We start from the raw sequence: 23193 nt of genomic DNA on the forward strand, positions 1-23193 counted from the left end.
GCTATAAATACAAGAAATTACCTCAAACTTCCTCAGATACATAAAGTCTTTGAATTATGTGCCAATTTGAAACAAGCAGCCATCAAAAGGCCTATTATTTGGTGTTTACTTTCTACCTGTTCCAAAAACCACACCCTGCTTGCTTTAGGCTTCACGTTAATCCACATGAAAATGAGCATCTGCATATTTCACCATCACAATCTGAAACGCTTGCTCAAGGTGGTGGAGAGATAAGGAGAGCAAAAAACCAAAAAGGCAAAAGTCTCCCTCTAAAGTTACATTACCAGCTCCCTGGATAAACACATCTGCAGCGAGTGAACACAAGGGGAGGGGGATGGTTCAATTCCCATTTCCCAAACCAATATGCAAAGTGATGTGCGGCTGTCTTTTAAGATTCACACCTCTCTGAAATGTGTGATGCAGTACGCCAACTCAAAAATGCATTCAAAAATGAGTGTATTAAGGCAAAGTGTCACGTGTGTGTGTGTGTGTGTGTGTGTGTGAAAGTAATGTGTAAAAAATGCATTATATTAGGGGAAATGCTTTGCAAAAATGCTTTTATCATTATCATCATCATCATCAGATTTAAAACAGAGACTGAAGTTTCAAATATTGATAACCTGAGTAGAATGGACTCAACACAACATCTCCTTAGGAAGATGTTATCTAATTCATATAGATGCTGGAGGTGCATCCAGGGATGTTTTGTGTTGTTCTCAACTTCTTGTCCATTTCCATTTTGCATTGGTGAAATCTTTGATATTCACAGATGTCTGTGTGTTGCTCGCTTTTAAATCACATTCCCATGGTGTGAGAATTAACAACACAGCAACAAAAAAATTGATTTTGTGAGCCCTTAAGGCTGATAAAATATTTTGAACCTGGAAGGATAAATACCTACCATCTATTTTGAAATGGTCTGCAGATCTTAACACTCTTGCTACATTTGAATGCACTTTTTATAAACACCAGCTTCACTTGGATACCTAGTCAAACATTTGGATGGCATGAATCCACCAGTATGTGCAAAACAGTAATACTGAACTGATGTTTAGAGTGTTGCTGTGAGCGGGTTGTTCTCTTCTTGTTGTTTTTTCCTCTCCTTCCCTCCCTCTATCCACTTTTTTTTCTTTAATAATTTTGCGTGCAAATATTATTTCATTATTTATTTCTTATCCACCTTTCACCATAAGGTCCCAGGGCAGGTTACAACAATTTGAAAATACAGATTACAATCAAGAGGATAGGGTAAGTTCCAAAATATATTAAAAAAAGGCAAAGGACCCCTGACAGTTAAGTCCAGCCGTGAATGACTCTGGGGTCGCGGCACTCATCTCACTTTACTGGCTGAGGAAGCTGACGTTTTTCCGCAGACAACTTTTCTGAGTCATGTGGCCAGCATGACTAAGCCGCTTCTGGCAAAACCAGAGCAGCACACAGGAATGCCATTTAACTTTCCACCAGAGCAGTACCTATTTATCTACGTGCACTTTGATGTGTGTTCGAACTGCTAGGTTGGCAGGAGCAGGGACTGAAAAACAGGAGCTCACCCCATCACGGGGATTCGAACCACGACCTTCTGATTGGGAAGCCCTAGGCTCTGTGGTTTAGACCACAGCACCACCCGCGTCCCACAATATATATCAGGTGTCAAAGGCATGTACTATGCAATGAGGGTCCCAGGTGCACCTCTGTAAGAGATAGTTCCACAGCTTAGGGAGCACCACAGATGATAACTTCTCTCAGCCCCCAGCCCCCCCCCCCAAAAAAAACTTATGAAGATGGATGGTAGAACTACCAAGCAGGCCCCTCTGCTAATCTTCACACCAAGAGGTTTAGTAGGTCTCTCTTCTCAGTAGTGGTGCCCGCACTGTGGAATGCCCTCCCATCAGATGTCAAGGAAATAAACAACTATCCGACTTTTAGAAGACATCTGAAGGCAGCCCTGTTTAGGGCAGTTTTTAATGTTTGAAGTTTTATTCTGTTTTTAATGTTCTGTTGAAAGCCACCTAAAGTTGCTGGGGAAACCCAGCCAGATGGGCGGGGTGGAAATAAATTATTATCATCATCATCATCTGGAGCAATCTGCTAGAGCTGCCATCTTGGCTCTTACCTGGCCCTTCGCCTAGCCAAGTCACAAACCTTGCCTATTTGTTTCACCCTGAACAAATTTTGTATGCTATCTCAGCTTTCCTTGTTTATGGAATTCTGAGGCATTCTTTTACTTAATGTCCCCACAGCTTCCTTAGTTGTGCCTCCATCCATCATCCTGAAGTGGCTGGGTCTTCCTAAAGGAGCCACTAAAAAGAGGGAACCATATCGGCAGTCATGTCACCTAACCGGCCTCATTGCTCTGATCTGCAGGTGTAGTCACACCTGAGTGAGAAGCATTTTTAAAATGAATTTTGTGCTCTTTGATTTTTCTAAAAATGCAACAATAATAAAATGGGGCTAGGGAGTTTCCCCACTTCCACTTCCACCACTACCACCCTGGCCCATTCAGATGGCATTCAGCAAAGCTTTATTATGAAACAGCTTCCCCAGACACATTACTGGCACATTTGCTTACCTGCCCACAGGTATGGATCTTAGTTATTTGGGGGCCAAAAAGAGGAATGGAGGGGGCGGATAGAAGTACAGCAATGTGTGCAAAGTTTGCCTGGTTGCCAAGGAAGAATTTGTATTCACCAGGGATTACCATACAGTTGGCTATGTACACACCTATCCAGAATCATCTGTCATGAAGATAAGCCATTGTTTCATATGTCACCACCAAGTTTGATAAACATACGTTGTACAGCAACATGCAAAAGCCTATTTGCCGGTAAGCAGGTCCTATTGAATTTTAACAGGGACTGCAACTAAGTAAACATGTCTAGGACTGGTCTAGCTGGCTCTGCAAAATAACTGTTACAAGTCAAATTAGTTCTTCAGCTGATAGGAGCACCAGTAAATTTGCAAGTGCGTATATTTTCCTGGATTTTGATACGCCATGTCCTCAAGTTAACTTTTTCCTCATTGCAAACTGAAGACAGTCCTCCAACTCAAGGAAACTGCAAACCGCAAAATATAACCTGCAACAACCACAAGGAACCGGAAGCTAAATGCTGACTTTCATCCAAGAATGGCATGTTTCCCAGTCCTTTTAAAAACACAGTCCAACTCAGCACAACTCCTCGGAATCGAGGAGACATTTCCAAGAAAAAGAGAACATGAAAGGATCGCAGGAAGGGACCGGGTTTTCCCCTCTTTCCCAGAGAACACATCCACGTGCAGGCGCAAAGCTCCACCAGGGATGACAGACAGCAGCTGCCTGTAGCTTCCGAGAGCTAAACATTAACCGCCTCAAACCTAATCCCTGTTCCTCGCAGACAACAAAGGTGATCTCACCGCTTGCACGCACTTACCTTGCAAGGGGGGATTTGCGAAGCTCTTTTCTTTCTCACCCATGTTCTAAGGATTGTGTGTGTGTGTGGGGGGGGGGGAACAGCAGGATCTTTGCGGAGAAACCAGGCAGTGCCCAGCTGAGTCGGTGACTGGGGAATTTTGACCTCCTGACTTCCTACTATAGCAATGTAACCGTACACCTTACTTTCTTCTGGGAATAATTAGCAACCTGCCTTCCCGAGTTACCTGGGCTCGCCTGACCTGTTTCTCTGTTCTCTATAAAGTGACATCACATCCTTTGATCTCCTCCGCTGAATTACCATGTGCTTCGGACAACACGGCAGCTGTCTAACTTTGGACTCTCTTATTCACTCTCTCTTTTTAATCACTCCTCTGTTACTTTCACTTCCAGGCAGAACAGAACGCTGCTTGAGCTATGTACATTGTTAGCAGCTAATGTGACTAGTCACAACACCGAAGGCTTGCGATTCCTAGTGCCTGTTTCTTTTTTGTGCACCTGATTGCAGGAGAGGTGGGGATTTGGAGACAGCAGCAAGTAATGTCAGTTAGCTAATATCTGGAGTTCATGGTTCACTGGGAAGGCCAAAAAAATTTCCACAGAAATAGGGAAAGGTTCTTAGGAAAGTTTAAAAAGGCCCAACCTTAACCACATTCCAACCTGAACTGCATGATATGATCGTGCTTTAAAAGCACATCTCCACCTGTCTCTGTCTGCAAGGAAAAGGCCAACTTTTTCTGGCAACTCTCCCTGATAAATCAGTAAAGATTTGTGGCATGCTTTTTTCAACTGACTTTTTGCAACTTGTCATGCTTCTGGTTTCAGACTCCTCCTCTTAGTCTCTAAAAGCAAAACCTCTCACGGGGCAGATTCATCTTGTCTCTAGATGTACATGGGTGTAAAAGCCCATGTGTCAATGCTAAGGAAACACGGAGCACACAGAACGACGTAAAACAAAATGAAGGGGTTGTAGCCACGGCCGGATTTAGGTTTGATGAGGCCGTAGGCTACTGAAGGTAATGGGGCCCTTTATATGTCCAGCTGTTCTTTGTCAACAATAAATTGTCACTGTTTTCTGGGTTGAATATATGCTATATGGTAATTTATGGACCTAATTTATGGACCTAAGTATGGACCTAAAGCCATTTGCACATGCAGAATGTAGGCACCCTATATATAGAAATGAGCAAACCAGTGATATTTTAGGGAGCAGGCTAGCAGGCGGGGCCCATTACTTACGTCATAGGAGCCTACACAACACAAAACACTGTTGCTGTATGTAGGTTTTATTTGTTTTTTATCTTATATTTTGGAAATGTACATCCAGTTGTTGTTGTTGTTTTCCTTTAATTTTTTTTTTGGGGGGGCAAGAGAGTGGGGCCCTAAGCTTACTCCCATATAAGTGGGCTTAGGATTGCAACTGAAACCATTCTTTTATGAGAATAATACCAAACAAGCCCTGTTGTGCAAGCAGAACTTGGTTTGTGCAGCATAACTACAGTCAGTGCCGGATTTATGTAGAAGCTAAACAAGCTATAGCCCCAGTGAATTCAATAAGCTTTACTTCTGAGAAGACATTTTTAAGGATTGCACTGTAAGTTCTGTACTTCTGTTGCAAGCAGGGCCATATATATAATGCCTCCTGTGATGAGATTGTAAGATGAGGCAACTGTGAGTTGGAAGGGACCCTGAGAGTCATCTCAACACACAGTCCCCCATCCAATTTGAAACCATACCAGACCCTGCTTAGCTTTTTCAAATGTCCTAGTAGTTTACTGCTGCCCCACTGGGGAGATGCAGGGCAGCTCATGTCGTACACACACCAGTGGCCTTCAAGTGCTGCCCGCTTGCCAGCACCTGCCACCTGAGGTGGTTACCACAAACTGCTTAAAGGTACAGTCAGCACCGGTTAGGAGATTGTTTTGACTCTTAGTATTACAGTGGTACCTCGGGTTACATACGCTTCAGGGTACATTCGCTTCAGGTTACAGACTCCACTAACCCAGAAATAGTACCTCGGGTTAAGAACTTTGCTTCAGGATGAGAACAGAAATCATGCTCTGGCGGTGCGGCAGCAGCAGGAGGCCCAATTAACTAAAGTGGTGCTTCAGGTTAAGAACAGTTTCAGGACCTCCAGAACATACTTAACCAGTACTTAACCTGAGGTACCACTGCACAGTGGTACCTCGGGATGCGAATGGGATCCATCCGGAGCCCTGTTTGCATCCTGAACCCAACGTAAGATGCGACAGCGCATTTGCGCATGCGCAGGTCGCGTTTTGCCGCTTCCACGCATGCGTGTGACGTCATTTTGAGCGTCTGCGCATGCACGAGGGGCGAAACTGGAAGTAACGCACTCCGTTACTTCCGGGTTGCTGTGGAGCACAACTCGAACGCACTCAACCTGAAGCACATTCAACCCAAGGTATGACTGTAGAGGAAAGCAAGGTTGCAAAACTGAACAAAGAATGGGGGGGAATGTTCTTCTACCCTTCTCCTTTCAGCCCAAGGGCAGAATTGCAAAGATAATCTTATCTGAGCCACGAGTTTGTTGTCTGAGGAAATATTTACTTTCTCCCTCCCCACATACATTGAAGGAATAGCAAGCATGTTGAAATGTAATTCTGCAGTAAATTGGTAATGAACAATTGGATATATATTTTTCAACAACAACAAAAAAATAGGAAGAAATGAAACCTTACGATTTATTTTATTCTGGCGTTTACAGAGCTATCAACTGGAGCAATGCAAACAGAGTTACAACCTTATTGTGCAAATACCCTGCATATTAAACTAATACACGTAGTAAAATACAACACGGCATTGTGTGCCAATAGTCATTTGTTCCCATTTAGAGCACTCTGTAAAATGTCATCTAATTAAGAAGGCTGAGCGTTATCATGCCCTTATATGCTGTGAAGGAAGAAGCAAGACTATTCTAGGGTTTGTTTGTCTGTTTGTTTGTTTTTATTTGCAGAATGGTTTCCTGAGTTGTCTACAGGAGACATGACAATTCGGGTCAATTTGGCATGCACTCATTCACAAATCATTTTTTTAAAAATGTGTTCCCATCTTCTGCATTAATCAATAATTAACTAATCTGCATTGATATGAAAATTTATTTTCAAATTAATCCCAAAGTAAGTATTTCAATATGTGTTTGTGTTGTAGAGATGTATGCATTTCTAAATGTGTTTTACCCCAAAGCATGGATTTTAATTATACACACACACACACACATACATACACAGTGATACCTCGGGTTCATTCCGCAGGTCCGTACTTAACCTGAAACTGTTCTTAACCTGAAGCACCGCTTTAGTTAATGGGGCCTCCTGCTTCTGCCGCGCCGCCAGAGCACAATTTCTGCTCTCATCTTGAAGCAAAGTTCTTAACTCGAGGTACTATTTCTGGGTCAGCGGAGTCTGTAACCTGAAGCGTATGTAACCTGAAGCGTATGTAACCCGAGGTACATATATATATATATATATATATATATATATATATATATATATATATATATAAAATGTATATATGCAAAGAACTGAAATTTAGAGAAGCCCAGAACCTAAAAAGTAATTAGGACTCCATCTCTGTATTAGTCTAGGAGTTCACTTTGCTTAAAAATGAAGACCATACACAGACATTCTCGATGCAGTGACATTCCCGTTTTTCACACATGCACATGCACAAACACATTTATATCATTTTAAGCCCACTGCAGAAAAGGGAATTTTGTTTGTTTGTTTAGTACACTATTTCCCACCTTTCCTGAAGGCTCTCAAGGTAACATTCACATTCCTCCCCTCTCTCTTTTACTCTGACTGCTATTCTGTAACTAGTAGATTAGACTGACGGGCAATAAATGTTGTTACCCAGCAACCTTTGAAGCTGAGAGGAGCATGGAACCTCAGCCTGTCCCCCTCACCATGGCATTATACCAACTATGCCACACCAGGTCCCTCACCCGAATCAAAGCATATCTGGGGACAGACAGACCCAACAATGTCCAACAACCAGATAAAGCTGTAAATCCAACAGATAAGCATTCCCTAGAGAAGCGCAGCTAATTACCATAAACAAGGTTTAGGGTAAAGGTAAAGGGACCCCTGACCATTAGGTCCGGTTGTGACTGACTCTGGGGTTGTGGCACTCATCTTGTTTTATTGGCTGAGGGAGCTGGCATACATGTGGCCATGCATGACTAAGCCGCTTCTGGCAAACCAGAGCAGCACACAGAATGCCATTTACCTTCCCACCAGACTGGTACCTATTTATCTACTTGCACTTAGACATGCTTTCGAACTGCTAGGTTGGCAGGAACAGGGACTGAGCAACGGGAGCTCACCCCATCACGGGGATTCAAACCGCTGGCCTTCTGATCGGCAAGTCCTAGGCTCTGTGGTTTAGACCACAGTGCCACCCCCGTCCCTAAGGTTTAGGTTAGGTCCATTCAATTTATACATCGTTTCCCACAAAACTCAAAGTCCCAATGTGATTTACAGACAAGGCAGACAACACAACAACAATCACATAAACTCCCCCCCCCGCTAAACTTTTCTTAATTTTGTTAAGCAATCGAAATATTTCACAGTGAAGCAAAGAGTCAGGTCGTGGTGGGGGGAGAATTTTTTAAATGTCCCCCCCCCCAATCTCACCCCAAAATCAGCGTGAGAGTTAAGCAGATGCTGAAATCCCTTTGCCCTGAAAACTAAGTGTAATAGAACTTGGAAGTGCTGGATTTTGGCTGGATTTCACACGCTGCTTATTTGGGGTGGGGTGGGGATTAAACCTGGTATCCATTTGCCGCAGATATTTCCATGGCCATTTCGCCCCCTTCACAGGTGAACCCACTGTGGGAAATGCACCTTCAATCTCCCTCACGTGTTTCCCACAGTCTAGGTAGCAGCCTTTTTACTTCTTCTTCTTCTTTTTTACATAGCAGCCACTTCATAGTTTCGAGAGACAAATTCTTTGCGTCGGGATCTGATTTCAAGATAGAATTTAATCTTTCATCTGACACAGCCAGTACAGACCACACCTGAGCAGGTTCGAACAAGAGAGAATAGCTCATTTCTGTCATATTGGTTTACTGTGAATAATGGGTAGAAGCCGGGACTCATATGGCTGCTCTACAGTACAGCAAGGTGCCTCGGTTATTATTCTGCTCTGGGAGGCAGACTAGTTCTGATGGTACGGAGCCAAACTTGGGACGGGGATCCCCACGCAACCATGAATCTCTGCATAGGGCTCTGAAACTCTGCAGAACCACTGCCGGTCCCTGCAAACAATTTTGAGCTAGGTGGACTGAGCTTCCTATGTAGAAGTACAGGATAGCCCTCCAGACTCAAGCAGTGCATCTGCTTCCCTGAACAGGGCAGAGTGATGGTGATGTCAGGGTTGTGCGAGTGCACTGATAGAGACAATCTATGTTCCACCTTCTGTCAGAGGCAGTGAAAGTGGGTGGTGCTGTGGTCTAAACCACTGAGCCACTTGGGCTTGCTGATTGGAAGGTCGGCGGTTTGAGTCCCTGTGATGGGGTGAGCTCCTTTTGCTCGGTCCCAGTTCCTGCCAACCTAGCAGTTTGAAAGCATGTCAGTGCAAGCAGATAAATAGGTACCGCTGTGGCGGGAAGGTAAATGGCATTTCCCTGTGCCATTGGTTTCCGTCACAGTGACCCGTTGCGCCAGAGGTGGTTTAGTCATGCTGGATGCATGACCCAGAAAGCTGTCTGTGGACAATTCGGGTCCTCCCTTAAAGAGGGCACGTATTGCAGTGAGACCTGGACAACTGACACCCTGTGTTGTGGGTGGGTACAACTGGTCAGCCACAATACCCGATTGGTAGCTCCCTCGAAGCTGGGTGCAATCTGGCCAATGGGACGCAGTCCAAACGGTTTGAGGGACCTATTTATGCCCATGCATGTGACCCAGAGCTTCCTCTTACGGTGTGTGCATTCGGAACACCCGCCCACCTCTCCCTGCTTTTAGGGCTTGTTGCGCTTGACCTTGCTATGCCGTCATGTGTTGCCTGTCATTGGGACAGGGGAACGGCAGGAATTTTCCCCACTTGGCTGATTGGCTGTTGCCATTTGGGTTTCGCCTGCCACGTAGCAAATCATCACAACTTGTAAGGTTGCGGATAGGCTCTGGTTCAGGTGATAGGGATGGCAGAATGCTCTCGCCATCCCTATGTGAAGGGTATTCCATTAAAGGAATCCAGGGACTCAATGGTTGGATCAACCCCTGAGAGGGGGCTGTGCCCATGCCTGAGTCCAGGGGGACATTTGGGTGGCGGAGATAGCCTGTTCCTGGCTTTGCGCGTATCCAGGTGTTCACTGTTAGCTAACCTAGGCTGGTGCCCCTGGGTCAGTGCTACCTGCATGACAGGGAACTAGTCGAACCAGAGCCTATGCAACCAGTCACTTTCAGTAATCACTGAAGTTGTGGCCTAAATTCTGCCAAAAACCAAAATTAAAATTTGAGTCAAGTGTGAATTTATTTAAGGGTCTGGGTCTTTAAGGGTTTCTGGGTCTGACCACACAAATGCCGGCTTCCTCAGCCTGAAAGCGAAAGGAGCGTTGCACCCCATAGTTGCCTTTGACTGGAATTAACTGTCCAGGGGTCCTTTACCCTTTTTTTAAACCTAGGCCTTGGAATACCAGTTGTTGGGAATTGCCAGTGGACACAGTGTTGTTGAGCTTGTGCCCGGCTTGCAGGCTTCCCACAAGCATCTGATGGGCCACTGTGAGAACCACAGAATCATAGAGTTGATGTTCCTCAACTACTGTTCACACTGCCCTATGCACAAAGCGGTTTATGGGCCTGATCCCGTTTATCCCAGTGATATATGGAGGAGGCTGAGAAAGATTTGACTAGCCCCAAATGTCCCAGTTAGCTTTGGGATGAGTAGGATGTTGATTCTAGACCCCGCACACCCAAATCTAACACAGCAGACCTCTAGAAAACACCCACCCATAACACCTTATTACAGTGGGAACCATTTCCTTGTGTTGCCAGGCTATGCATTGGCAGCCACGTGGGACATGAATATAATAGAATTATAGAAATGATTTATAATGAAATGAAAAAGGTATTTAAATATACCTTCCTGATGAAACCAGAGGCCTTTCTCCTGGGCATGGTTGGCCAATTGGTGCCAAAGAAGGACAGAACTTTCTTTATGCATGCTACAACAGCAGCAAGAATACTCATTGCAAAGTACTGGAAGACACAGGATCTACCCACTCTGGAAGAATGGCAGATGAAGGTGATGGACTATATGGGATTGGCAGAAATGACTGGCAGAATCCGAGACCAGGGAGAAGAGTCGGCAGAAGAAGATTGGAAGAAATTTAAAGACTATTTACAGAAATATTGCAAAATTAATGAATGTTAGAATGATGTCGGATAGAAACTAAGTGGTTTCCAGCTGTAATGCTTTAAGAGAATATGGGGAAAAAAGGTTTAGAAATAGGTTAAAATTTATTGATAAGGATTTGCTGAACTAACAATTTGAATTGGAATACAAAAAAGGGAGGTATGAGGAGGTCTGGGAAATAAGTTAATGGAAAATAAGTAATGGAAACTCTGTGTGTTTTTAATTATTTTCATTTTTGTATTTTTGTTATTTTTTCTTTTTGATTTTTATTGTATTACTATTGAAAACTTTAATAAATATTCTTTAATATATATATATATAATAGAATTATAGAGTTGGAAGGGACCAGCCAACCTCTGCGTATGAACCTCCAAGGGAGGAGAGTTCACCGTTCCACTGTCAAGCAGCTCTATCCGAAAGTTCTCCCTGAAGTTTATCCTGCAACTCCAGGGTGCTGGTCTAGATGGGTCATTGACGTGATCCATCAGGGTCCTCTTGTGTCCTTCTGTAATCCATCACCCATGCCAGTGTGCCCTCACAGCCCTGACCTCAGTGCCATCCTACTGCCCCCACCTCAAAATCCCATCGAGGTAAATGACACTGATGCCAGTGGTACAAGTATGACTCAAAGGCCCCACCGCAACAGCAGCTCAGTCTCCTGTGCTCCTTGCACTTGACAGTGTCTCATCGCTTAATATGCACAGCACAGGGATGTGTGCGTGTGAAGATCAAATAGAAAAATCCCATTTTGCACTGCAGCTTAGAGGAAGGATGTGCTGGAAATGTAACTAATAAGCAAACAATCCTTTGGGTTGTAGCCAACGCTGCTGTTCCACTAGCGCAAGAGATACCTGCTAATGTAACAAAACTTTCTCCTCCTTTCCTCTGCAGCCCCCTGCACACCCTCAACGTCTGTTCCAGAGGATCAGAGGACCCTCTGGAGCAGATTTTGAGGAGAGGAAGGGGGAGATGGCACTGCACATATGGAACTCTGTGCTTGGATACAACCCTTTGTTTCTTTTGGTCCTACACCTTACAACTGAAATGTCCTTTAGTTTCCATAGTTTAAATTTACCTGTTGATTCTCATATTCATGGCTATAGGGATGTGGGTGGCACTATGGTCTAAACCACCGAACCTCTTGGGGTTGTCGATCAGAAGGTCGGCGGTTCGAATCCCCACGACAGGGTGAGATTCCGCTGCTCTGTCCCAGCTCCTGCCAAGGTAGCAGTTCGAAAGTACACCAGGGCAAGTAGATAAAATAGGTACCACTGCAGCGGGAAGGTAAACAATATTTCCGTGTGCTCTGGTTTCCATCACGGTGTTCCGCTGCACCAGAAGCATTTTAGTCATGCTGGCCACATGTCCTGGAAAGCTGTCTGTGGACAAATGCCAGCTCTCTTGGCCTGAAAGTGAGATGAGTGCCAGAACCCCATAGTTCCCTTTGACTGGACTTAACCATCCAGGGGTCCTTTCCCCTTTTTTTAACCTCATGGCTACTGGGCATAATTGCTATACATTACTTCCAGATTCAGTGGCAGAATGTCTCTGCTCTTACGAAGATATTCTCATGGATCACAAATTGGTTATGTGGTCTTGTGTTGGTTCCTTGCCCACAAATGTCCACAGAAGCACCAGCTTCAGAAACTCTACAAATATAAGTCTACAAAGGTGATGTCAAGGCAGAACAAAAGCATCATGGTGTATTTATAGTAATGCTAAGGTGAGATTTTGCACTAAAATGCCCACTAGTGGAGGGGAGAAAGGATTTGCCAACTAAATTAATCCAGCATGTTCCAAGGAAAAAAGGATCAAAGTCATGTCGTTCCATAAACATGTTCCATACATTCCTAACTGTAGTCAATTATTCCTCCACTGTCTCCTTCTCTTCTTCTTGCCATAGGCAGGACAGTTACCTTAACGTCATTTTTTGGGGTGTGGACTATATAACACAACATCTAACCACATTCTGCCTTTGCACAGAGAAGGACTTAATAAGCTAAGGAGTTGCATCTGACAACAAAATTGTACATGGCTTGCTTCAAAATTAATACTTGATTGGTGTTAAAGATAGTATCACTGAAAAACAATTAACTCTAGGATCCAAATTAATTTTCCCATTGCAGAGCATGCATGAACTGTTTTGCAATTAACTTGTGCATGCATGTGACAGGAGAGAATCGTGCACCTGCCTCCCATAATAATATTTTTTAAAACAACAACAAAAAACCCTATCAAGCTAAAATATTTTAATTCTACTTTCCAACATGGTTTTGGAATGCCAGTTGAGGAGGAGTACTTCATGCTTTCCTTCTAACAACCTGCAACATATATATGTGTGTGTCTATGTGCAAAATAAGAAAAGAGGGGATGGTTGTTGCTGTTTTCCCCCAGGCAGTGCAAAAAAATTGTCTCCAGCAACAATGGGGAACATAAATGTGCAGCTGTTGAATGCTGACTTTCCATATTAAACAGCATCTTGAACTCGAAGCTTTTAGCACCTACTAATGTGCTCTGTGGCTTTTTAACTCTCCAAAACTTCACCACATTACCTTCTGTTGAATTATTTTATTTATATTCACTTGTGTTTGAGGGCTGTTAAAGGGCTGCTGATGTGCTGTGCTGTGCTGGAACTTAAGTCTTCTTCTGCTACTACTTGGGAAAACCTAAGGTGAAAGTGTGAGACTGAAAGCTTTTCACACCCACAAGTCTCCCACCCCCATCAGCTGCCCTCTCTCCTTTTCTAATAGTTTGACACATTTTGCAGGTGCTAGGTAGATGCCACTGGAAGCAGTCTCCACACAATAGGGATGTCCAGAGGCAACACACACGTTTACTGAAGGTGTGAAGGAGATTTTGCCTACTAAGCATACCCAACACATGCCAAAGTGCATCTCAACCAAGTGTGAGCTGGCCATGCACTTGGTGGAAGTCTGAAAGGGGAACACCTGAAGTGACACAGAAAATATATATATATGTGTAATGGAATCAATTGATATGTGAGAAGTTATCAGACCCTGCTCCATCTGTAGTGTCTTTCCCTTCTACATAGATACACATAGGTTCACATGATGGAAAATACCTCTATATTTTACTATTATTCTTTTTTAAGTGGGGAAAACACATTGAATTATGGCTGGTGTTTACCCTCGCATTTCAGGATTTGCCTAATTTTGGGGTGGAGTGGGGAAGGCCTTTCCAAAATGGGAGAAATGCCACTCAGGAGCAAGAAAACAGTGGGGGGATGGGGGAACTCAGGGTTGGCCCATCCACGAGGCAAGGTGAGGTGACCGCCTCAGGTGGCAGGATCCACAAAGGCAGCAGATCCAAATGAAGATCTACATTCCCTGCTTGTTCCTGATTCAGATCTTCACTCACCTCTTCTTCCTGGGCACAGAGGGAGACGCCATTTTGTGGTTTGCCTCAGGTGCCAAAATGTCTTGAGCCAGCCCTGGTGGAGACTTCCCTGTGGTGCTGGCCCTGCACAGCAACTCCTTCCAGATAATGTAATCATCTTTGAATTTGAGATGCGTCGATGTCCAATACCTTGAGCATGATTACTTTGTGCCTGTGAACACCCACTTGTATCTATGGCAGCTTCTCTAGACATGTAAATGCAAGGTCACAGGTTTCTTAGGGATTCACGAACATCATCCAGACTAACTGCCCCCAAAATCTACACCACTAGGTTAGAGTCTAGTGGTTAGACACGAGCCTAGTTTTCCTATGTGAATGGAGAAGTTTTCACAGAAAGGAACATTCAGTCCCATGAATGGCATCTACAGTCTGAAACAGTAAATCTCGGTCACAGGGAACAGGGATGCCAACCCTCATAATCCCTGATCATTGGCCAAGCTGGCTGAAGCTGAACAGATTTGCAGTCGTACAGCATCTGGAGGAAAGACCAAAGGTTCCCCGTTCCTGAACTAGGCCATATTGAAAAATGCTAACAGGTAACATGTACATTGGGACGCAGGTAGCACTGTGGGTTAAACTACAGAGCCTAGGACTTGCCGATCAGAAGGTCGGTGGTTCAAATCCCCATGACGGGGTGAGCTCCCATTGCTCGGTCCCTGCTCCTGCCAACCTAGCAGTTCGAAAGCACGTCAAAGTGCAAGTAGATAAATAGGTACCACTCCAGCGGGAAGGTAAACGGTGTTTCCTTGCGCTGCTCTGGTTCACCAGAAGCAGCTTAGTCATGCTGGCCACATGACCCGGAAGCTGTACGCCAGCTCCCTCAGCCAATTAAGCGAGATGAGCGACGCAACCCCAGAGTCGGCCACGACTCGACCTAATGGTCAGGGGTCCCCTTTACCTTTTAACATGTACATACATGACATTTTGAGCAGATGTTTGCAACCAGAGCCTGTGGAACTGAGTTATTAAAAAGTGGTCTTTATGGGAGCTAAATGTGATAATACTTATGCTTCCACTAAATTAAAAAGCTGTTAATAAACTGAGTATAGTAAAAGAAGTGGAGCACATCTTTCATGCCAAAAAAAGGACAGTTTTATTTCTCATGTCTGCATTCGCCCAAGAGCACAGGAGTTTCAACAGGTTCATGTATCATTGGCTGTGGAGCACCCTTGCAGGGCTACGATTGCAACATCTATTGAGGCATAATAGTTCCTGTGAATTGCAAGTGGGGAGAGTGCTGTTGTGCCTGGGGTCCTGCCTGCAAGCTTCCCACAGCCATCTGGTTGGCCACTGTGAGGTCAGGATGCTGGACTTAGATGAGCTGATCCAGAAGGGCTATGTTATTGCCCTGGAGGCTGATCTAACAAGATTGTGGATAGAATATTGACCCTGAATGTGCCCTGAAAGCAGCATCAGAGAAGAGTGGCTCAATCCTTAGGACCAGCTTACCTATGAGATCGCAGTACCCAGCTCTGAGGGCCTTCTGCCAGTTCCTTCACTATGAGAAGGGAAGCTACAGGGAACCAGACAGAGGGCCTTCTTGGTAGTGGCACCTGCCCTGTGGAACAGCCTCCCATCAGATGTCAAGGAAATAAACAACTACCTGGCTTTTAGAAGACATCTGAAGGCAACCCTGTTTAGGGAAGTTTTTAATGTTTGGTGTTTTATCGTGTTTTTAATATTCTGTTGGAAGCTGCCCAGAGGGGCTGGGTGGGGTATAAATAAATTATTATTATCAGTGCTTTTTTCTGGGGGGATGCAGGGGTACGCATACCCCTAAACATTTTGTGAATCTAGGTTTGGCCTCAGTGAGGGGCAATGTTTCAATATAAGTAGGAAAATAAAAGTACCTCAAAACTATTTTTTAGAAAAAAGCACTGATCATGATGATGAAGATGATGATGATGATGATTCCTCACATGTGCCCACCTGCTGGTTCCAATTTTGCAGTGCCAGTGCTAATTTTTGCTGTGCATTGTGCCTGATGGACGTCTATGTATTTTAAAAACTTTCATGCTTGGCAAGTTTTTATATACCTGCTTTATGTTCTTTAAAACAGCAAGGCTTTTTCCTTTGGCAGGCGAGACTCAAGAAAACCACGATGTTACAAGTATGAATGCAAAGTAAGCAACTAATTCCTGGAATAAGGCCCTTAATTTGGATGGGAGGTGGGAAAGGTCTGGTTTGAGGGACTCTCTCTCCAGCGACAGGAAGGCTGGATCGCGCTAGCCGCCCCATGAAATTGTGTTATAATATGCATGAGCTGCGAAGTGTGATTTGTGAAGGGGTCTCAACATTTGGGCTGACCTCCCAGAACTTTGGAATTGAATCCTGTCCTTTGGCAAGCTCTGCCTCGCTGACGGCGAGCCAGGATGGCAACTCGGCTGAGAAGAGCTGATATTCTCACCCAGAAGAGGAGTGTTGCTTCCAGCCCCTTAAGACCTCTTCCAGCAGGGTTGACAAGACAGAAATGCTTTGTTTTCATACTCTGCATGACTCTGCTGGTGCAATCCAAAACCCATCAAGCACAGAATAGTCATCGTTGTACAGACCTCAGATGGTGAAACATTTCTGCCTGATGGAATCTTCTAGGTCCCCTCGTCTAGCATCCCCACTTGAATTTTAGTGTGGCAGCATGGACATCAGGCAGGTGCCTTCCCTATTGTATTTTCAGTGCTTTCTAAAAAACATTCTCGTTTAGGCAAGCCTATCCAGATATATAGTTTAAATCTGCTTCCTAGCTTACTGTTGGATGGGACGCGGGTGGCGCTGTGGGTTAAACCACAGAGCCTAGGAATTGCCGATCAGAAGGTCAGCGGTTTGAATCCCTGTGACGGGTTGAGCTCCCGTTGCTCGGTCTCTGCTCATGCCAACCTAGCAGATCAAAAGCACGTCAAAGTGCAAGTAGATAAAAGCATGTCAAAGTGCAAATAGATAAATAGGTACCGCTCTGGCAGGAAGGTAAATGGTGTTTCCGTGCACTGCTCTGGTTTGCCAGAAGCGGCATAGTCATGCTGGCCACATGACCCGGAAGCTGTACGCCGGCTCCCTCGGCCAATAAAGCAAGATGAGCACCGCAATCCCAGAGTCAGCCACGACTGGACCTAATGGTCAGGGGTCCCTTTACCTTTACCTAGCTTACTGTTGATTTAAATTATTTTCGATTGTTTCAAATAATTGCTTTTCTCTGATGTCCCAATTGTTTCATTTTTTACTTTTTTTATTACAAAAAATGCTTTTTTACAATCAAGTGGCATATGCCTATTTATAATAATAATAATAAAAATTGCATCTGAACAGTGGCCATCTTTATTTCATCAAATCTTTGAGCATCCTGATAGTTTCAGCATCATTTGAGGAAACGAAAGGCTCCTCTGCACACGTTTTGTTCCCAACTCAGCTCTCCAGCCATCTAGGAGCACTGTCTTGGTTTCTCCGCCAAGTTTGGACAGCAGCAAGATGTGGAGAAGGGTTCAGCTCTGTCATGTAGTCTTTCTCTCACTGGCCAGACCAAAGTTTTATTTCCTCTATATGTAGGGAGGCATTGTCCCCCAAAAGACCTAAGGGACACAGACTAACTTAATGGATGTTCCCCATCTACCAGCAGCTGCTACCTGAGGCAGCCACCTCACGTTGTCTAATGGTAGGGCCAACCTTCAGTCTGAGTCACAGCTGCTTGTGAAGGCTATGGAGCCTGAAAAATGGGGCAGGGACTACATGCCCGTGATCACATGCTATTAAAAAATATGCTAGGTCTCTGCCTTGGTGTTTATTTTCATTGCTACAAATCTTTTTTCCACCTTTTTTTCTTGTTCTGCTTGGTTTTAATGTCCGTTTTATGCTGAAAGTCACTTTCAATCACTTTTATGAAAAAGTGAGGAAATAGCAATGATATTTTAGATTTTTTAATACCTGCTGTATGACACACTGAGACATGTGAAAAGTGATTCGGATATTAAAACGGTGATCTTCTCATTGGTACCAAAGAGACAACTATTAGTTTACGTCAGAAGCCTTTAAAAAATGTTTTATGTATTTTAAACGTATTTCAAAATACAGTGGTACCTCGGGTTACAGACGCTTCGGGTTACAGACACTTCAGGTTACAGACTCCGCTAACCCAGAAATAGTACCTCGGGTTAAGAACTTTGCTTCAGGATGAGAACAGAAATCGTGCTCTGGCAATGCGGCAGCAGCAGGAGGCCCCATTAGCTAAAGTGGCACCTCAGGTTAAGAACAGTTTCATGTTAAGAACAGACCTAGAGAACAAATTAAGTTCTTAACCCAAGGTACCACTGTAGTGCTTTCCATTCTCACATAGGTGATGGTCTATCTGTCAATTATTCCTTCCCACCCCTCACACACACCTCACTCTTTATTGACACTTCAGAGAAGAGGTCCACTGTATAAGCAATCTGTTTCACTCTTAATCTTGACTGCATCTGAACAAGCCATGCAGACGCCTTGTGTGTCATTATCAGAGCTCTTTCGGCCCTGGATAATTCACTGCTGTAGCACTTGTAATAGATGGAGGCTGGGTTGAGGATCGGTAGAAACATCCAAGTAACACGTAGAACAATTAAAATGCGCTGCTTCCGAGCTGTACTCTGGAGGTGCTAACAACTAGTTATATTGCTTGCAATAAAAACCCCATTAAAGGAGTAATTTAGGACTTTGGTTTTGAGACAAGACGGCTTCACTTTACTTTCGTTCTCTCTCCCCACCATCCTGCATTTACATACGCCACTCGTACCCAAGGTAATTCCTGTTACTTTGTGTGAGGAGCCCATATTAGCATGATGCACACAGACATTTTGAAACACATGATGGCTGTACCAACAATCGGGGCAAGAAGCCTCTCACTGAATGAAGGCCAGGAGACTTTGCTGATTCTCTGGTTTTGAAAGGAAGGCCGCCGCTGCCCTTAGAAAGGATCTTGAGAGTCCCATGGACTGCAAGAAGATCAAACCTATCCATTCTTAAGGAAATCAGCCCTGAGTGCTCACTGGAAGGACAGATCGTGAAGCTGAGGCTCCAATACTTTGGCCACCTCATGAGAAGAGAAGACTCCCTGGAAAAGACCCTGATGTTGGGAAAGATGGAGGGCACAAGGAGAAGGGGACGACAGAGGATGAGATGGTTGGATAGTGTTCTCGAAGCTACCAGCATGCGTTTGACCAAACTGTGGGAGGCAGTGGAAGACAGGAGTGCCTGGCGTGCTCTGGTCCAGGGGGTTACGAAGAGTCGGACATGACTAAACGACTAAACAACAACAACCTCTCACCACCCAGGCCTGGTTTTTTTGGAGCAGAAGTATTTTGGAACCCTTCCCTGACAATAATCAGAGATACCACTTTAGTAAGCTGGAAGTGGGGAGAACAGCAGCCAAGCCTCACCTGCGTTTTAGATTGCATGTTCCTATTCTTCATCTGCACACCTGTGCCTTTGGTTATTATGACACAAATAACGCAGCTGCAATAAATGCTCTTTGCTTAGTAATATAGTGCTTTTTAAAGAAAAAACAGTTTAGGCTGGTGTCCAACTAAACAGTTTCACTAGCACACAATGACATTTAGCGCTACAGTGAAACTTCCTCACCCTCTCCTCTCTCTGCATGTCTTGTAAATCTGTCCTGGGTGGTTGAGGGAATGCCTGGAACACATTTAGGGAGTCACACAGAGGGAGGAGAGGGCTGGGAAGTTCCAATGTGGATCTTAGTGTCCTAGAGCAAGTAGAAATCTTTAGTTGGATAATCTCCCACTACCACTAATCTTTTATGCTTAAAAGATGTTCTCCATTTTTTGCATTTAAAATATAATGTGCCATCATATCCTTTTTTTAAATTAATGCATCAATATAAACACTAAATATGGTGTTTCCTCTTCCTAAACCTCCTGTTTTCCCTGCACTGGACTTACAACAGTTATATCTCATGTCAGACGGGTACCAAAGTGCTCACCCCCCCAAAAAAAACCACACACATTTGAACCCTTCAAATATTGAAGTCAACTGTTCAGTAATCCTCAAAGCTATGTCAGTATGCTTTTTCTCTCCACATCATCTGAATCAGGAAGAAGAAGAAGAAGAAGAAGAAGAAGAAGAAGAAGAAGAAGAAGAAGAAGAAGAAGAAGAAGAAGAAGAAGAAGAATAGTAGTAGTAGTAGTAGTTTGGATTTGATATCCCGCTTTATCACTACCTGAAGGAGTCTCAAAGCGGCTAGCATTCTCCCTTCCCTTCCTCCCCCACAACAAACACCCTGTGAGGCTTGTGGGGCTGAGAGACTTCAAAGAAGTGTGACCAGCCCAAGGTCACCCAGCAGCTGCATGTGGAGGAGCGGAGACGCGAACCCAGTTCCCCAGATTACAAGACTACCGCTCTTAACCACTACACCATACTGGCATAACGGGAGAGGTTATGCAGCTGCTACATCCATGTCTGGAGACACTAGTGGGTTAGAGCAGGGGTCACCAAACTGAGAGCCAGTGTGGTGTAGTGGTTAAGAGCGGTAGTCTCGTAATCTGGGGAACCGGGTTCGCGTCTCCGCTCCTCCACATGCAGCTGCTGGGTGACCTTGGGCCAGTCACACTTCTTTGAAGTCTCTCAGCCCCACTCGCCTCACAGAGTGTTTGTTGTGGGGGAGGAAGGGAAAGGAGATTGTTAGCCGCTTTGAGACTCCTGAAGGGGAGTGAAAGGCGGGATATCAAATCCAAACTCTTCTTCTTCTTCTTCTTTCAGTAGGGGGCCAGTCCACTATCCATCAGACCTGGTCTACTGTCCCTCAGACTATTTTTTTTTGGGGGGGGGAATGAACGAATTCCTATGCCCCACAAACAACCCAGAGATGCATTTTAAATAAAAGGACACATTCTACTCATGTAAAAACACTATATTTAATTATGGATCCTGTTGTACATTCCAGAAGACCTCTCACTCTCAGAAATCCATTGACTCTACACTGCATCTGGTCCCTCAGCAAAAGAAGTGTTATAAACCAATATTTTTTTGGAGGGGGTGGGATGTGGAGGTGGTAACTTCAAAGTCTGCCTTGTTTTTATGTTTCTGCTTTAAAAAAGTGGGTCTCAATGGGTAATGATCTTACAGAGCCAACTCAAGGAACTCTTGAAACAAAACCCAAATGGCGCTCCCTGGTGGCAGTAATATAATACTAAAATCAAGTAATTGAAAATGTGCTGCTTCAACAGGCCATGAGAATATGCCTCTTCAGGCGAGCCTCACCAATCTGATCAGTTTTGAGGCTGATCTTTGGGGCTGATCGCAATGTAACTCTATTAATATCAGAGTTTTAAAATGCAAAACCTGAACATATTTAAAAATACCATCTCACAGTCAATGAGAGGCAGGGAAGAGAAAAAGAAATGAAAAAGAAGGGTGTTAAACAGCTCATTGAATATATATATATATATATATATATATATATATATATATATATATGCTTTCGTAGATTTTCACGGGTACAGGAATGCAGGTTTTGGTGTCCTCGGGTGTCTTCCCGTGTAAAAGTTGGGGTGTCTAGGCGACGTTTCGACGAGGTCTCACTCGTCATCTTCAGGCTGGTGCTTTCGGCTTCTTGTTACTGGAACAGAGCTCTGTTCCAGTAACAAGAAGCCGAAAGCACCAGCCTGAAGATGACGAGTGAGACCTCGTCGAAACGTTGCCTAGACACCCCAACTTTTACACGGGAAGACACCCGAGGACACCAAAACCTGCATATATATATATATATATATATATATATATATATATATATATATACACATACATATATATTGTCACTGTTTGAGTCACCATCAGCAAAGCAGAGTGCCAGATGTTGGGATTCTGAAATGCACCTGGAGAAATAAATGCAGCAGCTGCCAGTTGGGAAGGAGCGCAGAGAGGTGCTCTGACTGTGGCACACTCACCACAGAAATTCACCCCACATCAGAAGCCTTTTAAAAAATGTTTTATGTATTTTAAATGTATTTCAAAATAGAGTGGTACTTCGGGTTATGGATGCTTCAGGTTACAGACTCTGCTAACCCAGAAATAGTACCTCAGGTTAAGAAGTTTGCTTCAGGATGAGAACAGAAATCGCACGGCGGCGGTGGCACAGTGGCAGCGGGAGGCCCCATTAGCTAAAGTGGCACCTCAGGTTAAGAACAGTTTCAGGTTAAAAACGGACCTCCGGAACGAATTAAATTATTAACCCGAGGTACCACTGTATGTCTTTACCCTCACAACGCCTGACAGAAGTCAGTGAACAGAAGTCAGTGAACAGAGGTGAACAGAAGTGCTTTAGTGGCTGGATTTGATAACCATCAAATCCTGCTCAAACAGCTCTGCGGTTGCGGTGCTTATCTCGCTTTACAGGCCTAGGGAGCCGGCGTTTGTCCACAGACAGTTTTTCCGAGCCAGCATGACTAAGCTGCTTCTGGTGAAACTAGAGCAGTGCACGGAAACGCCATTTACCTTCCCGCCAGAGTGGTACCTATTTATCTACTTGCACTTTTTGGGCGTGCTTTCAAACTGCTAGGTTTGCAGGAGTTGGGACTGAGCAACAGGAGCTCACCCTGTCGTGGGAGTTCAAACCGCCGACTTTCTGATCGGCAAGCCCAAGAGGCTCAGTGGTTTAGGCCACACCACCACCTGTATCAGCATTATCCCTCACAACTACAACCCCTTGTGGCGACAAATCAACAAAGACCTGAAGAGATGGAACAACACCAACTTCACTTTCTCAGACAAAATAGCCATGATCAAAATGATCACCCTCCCCAAATTAACCTACAAACCCTTCCAATCTGGGTTCTCCCAGCCCAAGTTCACAAATGGCAGAAAAATAATAATACACACATTTATATTCTCACACAAAAAAACCAAGAATGAACCCCAAATACCTGCACCTCCCCTCCTCAGAAGGAGAATGGGGAATCCTCAACATAGAATCTTATTCATAGAAATATAAGGAAAAGGTTCTCTATCCAATTGCT

The 23193-nt window shown here is 44.3% G+C and overlaps 1 protein-coding gene across 5 annotated transcripts in view; it reads right to left on the minus strand.

Annotated features, from left to right (window-relative positions):
- NAALADL2 (N-acetylated alpha-linked acidic dipeptidase like 2) overlaps positions 1 to 23193 on the minus strand; it is a 777627-nt gene that overhangs the window by 536834 nt on the left and 217600 nt on the right. The window contains exon 1 of one of the 5 annotated variants that reach the window (XM_081910932.1): positions 3408 to 3621. The exons of the other annotated variants lie outside the window; for them this stretch is intronic. Coding sequence (XP_081767058.1) covers positions 3408 to 3450 — 43 coding nt within the window. The 5' untranslated portion in view covers positions 3451 to 3621. Of the gene's footprint in view, positions 1 to 3407; positions 3622 to 23193 lie in introns of those variants that run through there. 5 annotated transcript variants of the gene reach the window in all.

Source organism: Podarcis melisellensis (assembly GCF_964234715.1).
Source record: "Podarcis melisellensis genome assembly, chromosome: 5".
Lineage (NCBI taxonomy): Eukaryota > Metazoa > Chordata > Lepidosauria > Squamata > Lacertidae > Podarcis > Podarcis melisellensis.